Source organism: Dromiciops gliroides, chromosome 6 (genome assembly GCF_019393635.1).
Source record: "Dromiciops gliroides isolate mDroGli1 chromosome 6, mDroGli1.pri, whole genome shotgun sequence".
NCBI classification, from domain to species: domain Eukaryota; kingdom Metazoa; phylum Chordata; class Mammalia; order Microbiotheria; family Microbiotheriidae; genus Dromiciops; species Dromiciops gliroides.
In genome coordinates, this window is record NC_057866.1 from 249,288,665 (window position 1) to 249,298,946 (window position 10,282).

At 37.8% G+C, this 10,282-nt stretch overlaps 1 protein-coding gene across 1 annotated transcript in view; it reads left to right on the forward strand.

Annotated features, from left to right (window-relative positions):
- Positions 1-10,042, forward strand: part of HSD17B11 (hydroxysteroid 17-beta dehydrogenase 11) — a 32,390-nt gene extending 22,348 nt beyond the window's left edge. The window contains 2 exon segments of the mRNA XM_043972663.1: positions 3,068-3,184; positions 9,019-10,042. Coding sequence (XP_043828598.1) covers positions 3,068-3,184; positions 9,019-9,109 — 208 coding nt within the window. The 3' untranslated portion in view covers positions 9,110-10,042.
- Positions 10,043-10,282: the final 240 nt, after the last annotated feature.

The following is a 10,282-nucleotide window of genomic DNA, read 5'->3' on the forward strand; positions in this document are numbered from 1 at the left end:
AGAAGAATGGGCAACATCACAGACAATAAGTCTACCAGTTTAGTCTGGAATTTCAAAGTAAGCAAGCACATATTAAGTGCTTACTATGTGCCAGGCTCCTTTCTAAACACTAGGAATGAAAATATAAGCAGAAGAAAAGACAGTCCTTGCCCTCAAGGAGTTTACGTTCTAATGGAGGAAGACAACACACACACACAAAAAAAGGAAGCTGGAAGTTGGAGGATAGAAACCAGGGAAGATGATCGGTAAAAGTCCAGAGACTCAGGTGTACAACCTGGAGACCTGGCATAAACTCATTCTTAAAATAGAAGTTCTCGGGGGCAGCTAGGTGGCACAGTAGATAAAGTACCGGCCCTGGATTCAGGAGAACCTGAGTTCAAATACGGCCTCAGACACTTGACACTTACTGGCTGTGTGACTCTGGGCAAGTCACTTAACCCTCATTGCCCTGCAACAAAGAGGAGGAGGAGGAGGAGGAGGAGGAGGAGGAGGAGGAGGAGGAGGAGGAGGAGGAGGAGGAGGAGGAGGAGGAGCAGCAGCAGCAGCAGCAGCAGCAGCAGCAGCAGCAGCAGCAGCAGCAGCAGCTGGGAGAAATCATTCAATGAGAGAGGAGAAAGAGACAGAGAACCCTTCAAATGGGTGAAGTGGGGGGGTCGGGGGTAGAATCAGCTTCCAGGGTGAAGAATTTTCTATGGCATGTAAAGAAAGTCAAGCAGAGAGAGAGTGAGTCCTGAGACGGAGGACCTAGGAGTGTTTTTTGTTTATTTTGTTTGTTTTAATTATCTAAAAAGAAGAAAATAAAAGGAGGGGGAAAGGAGACAAAGAGTTGGGAGTGGGAGGAAGTTATCCCAAATATGCACAACTTGAAGATCATACTAGCAAGGAGGAAAGGGTGGGGGAACAGATGATACTTGAACCTTACTTTCATTTGAACTGATCAAAGAGAAGGATGAATATAAAAACACTGTTGAGGGCAGAAATGCATTTTCATTCAACAGGAAGGAAAGGGGAGAAGTATGAGGGGGAGTAAAGGGAGGGTAGATTAAAGAAAGATTAATCCTAAGCAAAACAAACTAACCACAGAGAGTAGTTTAGTTTAAAAGGAAAGAAAAAAGATAAAAATGTGTGATTGGTCTCTGGGTGAAGCAAAGAGAAGGAGGAGAACAGAATTAGTTTGCATTAAACCTAGTGCACAGGTGCTGAACACACTCTTCTTATACCCCTTCAAAATAGCTATATAAATTCTAGCCATCATTATCATTAGACCCATCCAATACTAGCTGAATAATAGACTAATGTAGACATTGAACAATAGTTTCAAATCAGGTGTTCAGATCACTGCAACCTTACCTGTATAAATATTAAGAACATGTAGAATAAGAAAATCTCAAAAACAATTCAGATTTGTATGAAGGTATCTAACTTTTGATAAGGAATTTTTTTTAATGAACCTGAAGTTGATCTGTGTATTACATTGTGATTTATATTTTTGAGATATTTGGAATAGTATACCAGTGATATTCCTACATTTTCCCTTATTAGATGAAGATGTCTAGTTAACTAAGTGATGACAGAGTACTATGGGTGAAATCTCCCAAACATTCCATCCAAAGAAGTGACTTTTTGATTGGTTAAGAGTCAGCCTTTTACGGTTTAAAAAAAAAAAAAAAGGACAGTCTTGCTACACTGTGACTAGTTGAGCAGCTCCCAAAATTGGTACAGTGGTATTTTGAGACATGGCACCATTCTCTTCTGGGCCTGTTACTCACTGGTGTGAATTATGGGACAAACTTAGAAACATTAAATACACAGAATATATTTAGGAAGTTTAAGGATCACCTGATCTAGAAATAATCAAATCTCTTTGATTAAAATTTCTAATTACTTTATCCTAGCATATTACTTTTTTTTTTTTTTTAGTGAGGCAATTGGGGTTAAGTGACTTGCCCAGGGTCACACAGCTAGTAAGCATCAAGCGTCTGAGGCCACATTTGAACTCAGGTCCTCCTGAATCCAGGGCCGGTTCTCTATCTACTGTGCCACCTAGCTGCCCCAGCATATTACTTTTAAATTATCATAGTCCTTCCCTTGATAAGTCCTTAAAAATGCATTCAATTATCAAGGGATAGGAAAGAAAAAGAGTATGGACATCCAGTACTGGTGTCAGTGTTTAAAGAAGCAGGAAAAGGCGATTAGAAATTGTATGTAGCAAATCCTTGAACTCGAGGACCAAGGAAGAGTTACTAGTTATCACCCTTTTAGTCAGTGTCTGGTGAACAGGAAAAGCTTTTCAAATCATGCAAGGGGGCAGCTAGGTGGGGCAGTGGATAAAGCACCAGCCCTGGAGTCAGGAGGACCTGAGTTCAAATCCGGCCTCAGACACTTAACACTCACTAGCTGTGTGACCCTGGGCAAGTCACTTAACCCCAATTGCCTCACTAAAAAAACCCAAACAAACAATCAAATCATGCAAGATGAAAGCCCTGGGACAGAAAAGTGAATGTACTTGTCAGTGATAATAAAACATCTATGTGTGCACACATGTGTATGTGTATCAACATACATATGTATATACACACCTGTGTGTATACACACAGGTGTGTGTGTGTGTGTTTAAGTCCTGCCTTGGAATAATATACGGAGAGTCATAAAAATATTTCTCTTGACATAAAATCATAAAATAATTTCTCTTGTTATAAAGAATTAATAGTTCTCAAAAATTAAATCAAGGGGCAGCTAGGTGGCGCAGTGGATAAAGCACCAACCCTGGATTCAGGAGCACCTGAGTTCAAATATGGCCTCAGACACTTGACACTTACTACCTGTGTGACCCTGGGCAAGTCACTTAACCCCCATTGCCCCCATCAAAAAAAATTTTTTTTAAATAAATTTAATCAAGACCAAAATTCCAATGTACAGTAAATGTTTAAGTTCTATAGTTATTGCTATAGCACAATCAACCTCTTTAGTTGTACTGGCAATTATTTTTTATTAGGTTTGTCACCAAGTTATGCCTAAAGTCTTAGTGAAATATGACTAATTTTTAAAGATTTCCTTTTAATTTCAGAGTTTTATCTACGTTGGAACCAGAGGAAGTGGTAAACAAACTCATGAAGGGCATACTAACTGAACAAAAAATGATTTTTGTTCCATCTTATTTAAGTGCTGTAACACTGCTGGAAAGGTAAGCATGTTTTATACTTGAGTCAGCATTAGAAATGAAAACTTAGATGGTTTATGCAGATTTAAAATCAAATGTTTAGATAAAGTCTTATTTGTTTACACTGGCTATAAATGACTAAAAATTAATAGGTTTAATAACGAACTTAATTTTCCAAAGTATACTTATGTCACCTATGGACTGGGGCCCCCTCAAAGGTTCTGAGTATATTGGAATCTGATCCTGAAGGCCAACCCCAAAGGAGTTGATATCTTTGGCTCATCACCTCTACCGGATTCTCCATGGAATAACTCCCATCTTGGTTACCCCAGCTGTGAGTAAGACTGACAGCTTTCTTTTGCTCTACCACAGAAAATGTCTAAGATTCAAAGGATCCACTGGAGCCCAAGAACAAATGTAGAAACATGAAGCTCTCAAATAGTCCGTTAAAATACTTAAGACTCTCCCCAAAACACTTCGTAGGGCTGCCATCATCTAAGCAATTCAGGACTGGCAGTGTCTAGTGCTAGTCCCTCATGGCATTGCTTTAGCCTTCTAACTATAGGGTGATATTCTATGAATGATTCTCATCTCTGAAAATGCTGTTAAGGAAATCTCCCTCCTGCAGGCCTGAGGAGGGGCAACTTTCAATTTCAGGAACTTTCAATCTCTTGTTAACTCATAAATTCAGGTTTTTACCCCTACAGTCAAGACTCCAGACTCGGGTGGATTCCATTATAAGGTAGTAAAACAATAAACATATGTGATTATGTTGTCTATCATCTTCAGCAATAATTGAGAAGGGGGAGGTTGCAGAAGGGAAAATTTCATCCCAATTTCCAAAGAGAGTGAGATATTATAGAATACTGCGGTTGCTGTCAGTTCCTAGAAAAATTCTATCATTTCTGAGCATATAGAAAAAGGAGGTGTGATTATTAGGGACCAGTTTGGGCTCACTAAGAAGTAATGACAAGCCAGCCTCATTTCCGTCTTAGAGAGTAAAATGACCATCCGGAACAAGAGTCCAAAAAGATGCCATATGAAAATTGGTTTTAGGAATTAGCCTGAAGAAGAAAAAAATGGTTACAGGATTTATAGTTATAGGTGGCCTAAGAGGTCAGAGGAGCAGAATTTAGAATTAGAAGGGGGTCTTAGAAATCATCTGGTCTAATGTTCTCATGTTACAAAGGAAGAAACTGAGATCTCTATAGCAGAGTGACTTGACACCTAGTTAATGGCCAGGCCAAGATTTTAAAGCCGGGTCTCCAAGTTCCTAATCCAGGGCTCCTTTCATTATACCATAACATATGTTACTGCCAACTTTTATATATTTGAAAGGCTGTAATAAAGGGATTAGACCTGTTTTGATTAGCTCCCCAGGGCAGAACTAAAGTCAATGGGTAGAAATAACAAGGAGATAGATCTTAACTCAGTATAAGAGTTTTCTAAGAGTTAAAGTTGTTGGAGAACCAGCCAGGATGGCAATGTAAAAGAAAGCAGAATAGCTCAATCCCACCTGCCCCTGGGCTACCACATAACTCACAGCATAACTCAGCCCCCTAGCCTCAGTCTTCTGATCAAAATCACAGGAAGAGAGTCCTTAGACTCATCTACAAAGGTGAAGAAAAGGACCCTGGCAACCTGGAGGATGGGGGAACTGTTCGCCCTCAGCTCTATCCAATCTCTGGAAGATAGGGGATATCAGTGTTCAGACAGAGGAAGGGCTCCACAAGGCAAAGGATAGGGTCTCAATGAGTTTACTCAGATCCAGAGAGGATCTACTATTCCTGGGTAAGATGACCTCAGCACCAAAAATGTTTATTAAAAATATATGGCAGGGGCAGCTAGGTGGCACAGTGAATAGAGCACCGGCCCTGGAGTCAGGAGTACCTGAGTTCAAATCCGGCCTCAGACACTTAACACTTACTAACTGTGTGACCCTGGGCAAGTCACTTAACCCCAATTGCCTCACTAAAAAAAAAAAAAAAAAAGAAAAAGAAAAATATATGGGGCTGCTAGGTGGCGCAGTGGATAAAGCACCGGCCCTGGATTCAGGAGGACCTGAGTTCAAATCAAGCCTCAGACATTTGACACTTACTAGCTGTGTGACCCTGCGCAAGTCACTTAACCCCCATTGCCCCGCCAAAAATATATATATATTAACAAAGAACTATTATAATATCCATGATACACTGACACAGGAATCTGGAAGAGAACAATTCCAAAACACCTATGAGAAAAGCCTCAAAAAAAGACAAAGATCAAGTAAAATTCCTAGGAGATATTAAATTATACAAGAGTTAAAAGTTTTAAAAATATATCATAAATGAGAGCCATGAAAGAGTGACTTGGAAAAAGAAATAATAGCTTAACACAAGAGGTTACCCAATGGACTGCTTAAAAATTAGAACGGATTTAAGGCAATGATTCCAGAAGATAAGAAGAAATATTAAAGCAACGTCACAATATTGAGAAAATAGAAGAAAATATAAGCTATCCCACATCATAAATAATTGACCGATAAAACATGTCAGGGAGAGATAACTTACTAATTGGACTAGCTGAAAGCCAAGGGGAAAAAAAGGCCTGGATATTATATTTCATGAAATGAAAGAAAATTGCCCAGACATATTAAACCAGAGGGTTCCAGAAAGCAAAGGCTATAGACCAAGAATGACTTACCTCAAAAAAATGAGTAAAATGTTACAAGGAGAAGAAAAATGGATCTTCAGTGAAATGGAATACCATCAAGCATTTCCAAAGGAAAGAGCAGAATTGAATAAAACCATTAAAATATAAACACAGGAGTCCAGAAAAACATAAAATGAACATTCAGAAGGGATTTTATGAGGATGAACTGTTGACATCCTAATGGAGGTGGGGATAATACAAGAGTCTCTTTGGAACTCTAATGTCATCAGGGGGTCAGAGGGAGTCACATGAGACAGGGCCTGGGAGTAGTTTTTCTGAGTTTTGATGATGTTTAAAGAAGAAAGGAAAGGAGGGAAGAAAGGTTACACGAGGGAAAGAGGGAAGAGGACAAATGGGGAACTTTTAATTAGAATGCTTCAGTAGAAATCTATACAAACATGGAGTGTACATAAATCACACTTCCATCTCAAAATAGTGTAGAAGAATTAAGTGTGGAAATACTTTCAATTCAACATGGAAATACGATGGAATAAGAAAGGAGAAAGGGAGGGGACTAAGAGGAAGGGTACTTCAGGGAGGGATTAGTAATAAGTAAAACAACTTTAAGGGTTTGGTTTGGGGGCATTTTTGGAGAGGTGGTTAAAAGGAAAGAAATAAGGCATAATAAAGAAGGCCTGGGAGCAAAGAGGAAATAGTACAAGAGAATAGGATGGAAGGAAATACACAACTAATTATCATAACTCTGGGTTTGAATGAGATTGACTCACATATAAAACCAAAAAAAGTTAGGAAAATAGATTGGAATGCAAAATCCAATAGTATGTTGTTTAGAAGAAACACAAATCATAATGAATAAGACATAGTTAAAATGAGGTGTTGTAGCAAAATCTATTATGCCTTATCTAGACTCAAAAAACTCATGATTCAGATAAGGCAACAGCAAAACTAGACTTAATATTAAAAGAGGTAAATGGGTATACTAAATTTTGCTGAAAGGAACCTGGACAGTGAATTAATTTTAATACCTAACATGTAATTAATGGAATAGTATCAAATACTTAAAGGTAAAACTAAATGGGTTATGGATCGAAATAGGAAAACTGTAATAGTAGAATATTTTAATATACCTCTACCAGAAATAGAAAAATATGCTACAGTAATCATCAAAAAAATTGGCATTGGTTATAAGACTAGACCAATCAGTGGAACAGATTATTTTTACAATGTACAGAAGCAAGGAAACATTGTAACATCATATTTAATAAACCCCCAAGTCCCAGCCAGTGATTAAGGACCCACTATTTGACAAAAACTGTTGTGAAAACTGGACAGCAGTTTGGCAGAAATTAGATTGAGACCAATACTTCACACCATATACCAAGGTAAACTCCAAATGGTCATAGGACCTAGATACAAAAGGTAACATCATAAATTAGAAGAACAAAAAAGAAATTATCTTTCAGACCTATGAATAGGGAAAAACCCATGATTAAAAAGGTGATAGGGAGGATCATAGGAGATAAAATGGACAATTTTGATTACATAAAGTTTTAAAAGTTTTGCACAAATCTAATACAGTTAAGATTAGAAAGGAAACAACCAGGAAAAAATATTTGCATTAGGTTTCTCTGATAAAGGTCTCATTTCTGAAATATACAGGACACTGATTCAAAAAGAATGAGTCATTCTCTCGAATGTTAATGGTTGAAAGCTAGGCTGCTCTCATGGGAAGACGAAATCTAAGCTTTCCTAGCTATATGGGAGAAATGTTGCAAATCACTAATTAAATTAAAATTTATTAGATGATTTATTTTGGGGGGGGGTGATTGTAAATTAAAGCAACTCTGCTGTTCTAGCAAAACTGATGAAAGAAAAAGAAAAATAGCAAATGTTGGAGGAACTGCAGGAAAGCAGGCAGATTGATATACTGTTGGAGGAATGAATTAGTTCAACCATTCTGGAAAGCATTTTGAAACTATGACTGAAAGTTACTCACTACTATACCCAAAGAAAAGCACCTATGGATACAAAAATATTTGGCAGAGGTGTGTGTGTGTGTGTGTGTGTGTGTGTGTGTGTGTGTGTGTGTATGTTGCCAAAGAACAGAAATCTAAGAAGCATACCCATCACCTGAGGAATGAGTGAACATATTATGGTATATGACTATAAAGGAATGCTAATATGCTATAAGAAATGAACAAAGAGAGTTTCAGAGAAATCTGGGAAGACTTGTATGAAGTGGAAGGGTTCAAGATGAGGGAGGATGTCCTGTGCCTTAGCTAGGGTTTGGGATTAGATGACCTCTAAGGTCACTACCAGCGCCAAGTCTATGATTCCATGAACTAAATGTACTGTAATCAAAATTTCTTCGTACCCCATATGCTATTGAACTAATTGATCTATTTGTTTTACTGCTTTCTGAATAAGCAAACAACCAGGTATTAATATGCATTGATATTTAGCAATGCAACTTATTTGATCACTTTCTCATGTGTTTAGGTATGAATTTCTTTTCAAGATTTGTAGTCTTAGGCTTACTGTGTTCATTTCTGCTTTCAAGAAATTAAATTAGTGTTCTGCTTTTTAAAAAATTAAATGCATTCAGTAAGAGGCAGCATGGCTTGGTGTTCCTTAGAGACTAGAAGACCTAGATTTAAGGGCTGCCTCTGATACATCCTGGCTCTGCAGCTGTGGAAAAGTCACTTGACCTCTCAGTGTCCCAGGCAACTCCCTTAGACTATCAATTGCAGAATTGGTGCTAATGTATAGTGGTGGAGGGGATTCCTTCACCAGGAGTTCCCTTAATCAAAATTTAAAAAAATTTTTAATGGGTTGCCTAATCTCTTAGTTGGGAAAAGAGAAGTCTATATTTAGTAGAAAATAACATTTATTAAACTTCAAATCACCCTTCTCTCCCTCCCCCATTAATATGTGTCATTTTAAAACCCGGAGACTTAAGTTTCTCCTTCATTGTCCTAAAGAGCAGGCCAGCCTCCCTTTGCTGAACACAGATCTCAGTTGTCTGTTTCAGAGGATGTGCTAAAAGTTCAGGTTCTTGATCTTGTACAATATGGAGAATTAATTGAATGCGACCGGATCTTTGAAAGGTAACCAAACAGAAGGACTATTCATTGTTATGCAAATACTGCCTCGAAGACCTCCAATACTGATTTCTTAAATTCTTTTATTCATTATCTTTCTTTTAGAATCTTTCCAGAACGTTTCCAGAATGCCATGAGACGCATCCTCAATGTTAAGTTTGATGTAGTGACGGGATTAAAAAACAAAGCACAGTAAATGCCTTGGACTCCCTTCCTGAAGAGCAACTTCTATTTGATGTCAATCAGATGCAGCTTATCAGAGACTTGAACATTTGGGAATTTCTATTTTTGCCAATTCTCTTTCTCTAGTAATAATTTTTTCTTGAACCACACTAGTTTTTGTTTGTCACCGACAGTAAACCAATCTCATATCCAGTGATAGGGGAGTGCCCCTCATTTTTGTACCTTGGCATCACAGACTATTCACAACATCCTCTGACATGTGATGGTAGATCTTCAAAGCTCACACTCAGATTTTTATACTTCAGTTACATGTAATTTTTCTAACAGTTCAACAATCTGGAAGAAATTAAGGTAAGCTTTTCTCTATGACATGATCTAAAACTTTTTTTTAAGCCACACCTGTGATATCAATGGTATACAGAACTCTTAGTCAGGAAAGTTTCTGCATCATACAGATCTGCAACTATTCTTCAATCTGAAGTCTTCAAGAGTTTCCTGGGACACTAAAAGTTTAAGGAACTCATCCATGTCACCAAGGCAATAAGTGTCAGAGGTTGGGCTTCAACCCAGATCTTATGTGTGTCTAATAAAAAACAGAGCTATGTTATCTGAGTGAAGGTGAGGGCATTTGAAGAAAAGGACTTCCTTTGGAACAAGAAATGGCAATTCATATGATTTGTTAGCCCCTCTTTTTACTGAAATATAACATTTTTTTTATAAAGAGACATTGTGGGGCATGAATAGGAAATGACTAGGGTAAAAACAGAAGGCAAACAGTACCAAAAAAAATTTTTTTAAGCAAGAAAATATCCTAATGCCAAGTTTTTTGCCTCAAGTATGAAACTACAGATATATTGTTGAAACGGAAATATCTCAACAATAAACTTTTGGACTTGAGGCAAGATATATACTTATGAATAATAATAATAAAGGAATTTAATCTAAACCTTTCGTATTTCTATTTTCTTTGGTGTTTCCATGCTCTAGGATAAAGTCTGACTCAAAATATTCCATTTTTCTTCTTTCTTCTTTTTTTCAGGGCATTCAGGGTTAAGTGACCTGCCCAGGGCCACACAGCTAGTGAGTGTCAAGTGTCTGAGGCCAGATCTGAACTCAGGTCCTCCTGAATCCAGGGCTGGTGTTCTATCCATTGTGCCACCAAGGTGCCTAAAATATTCCATTTTTC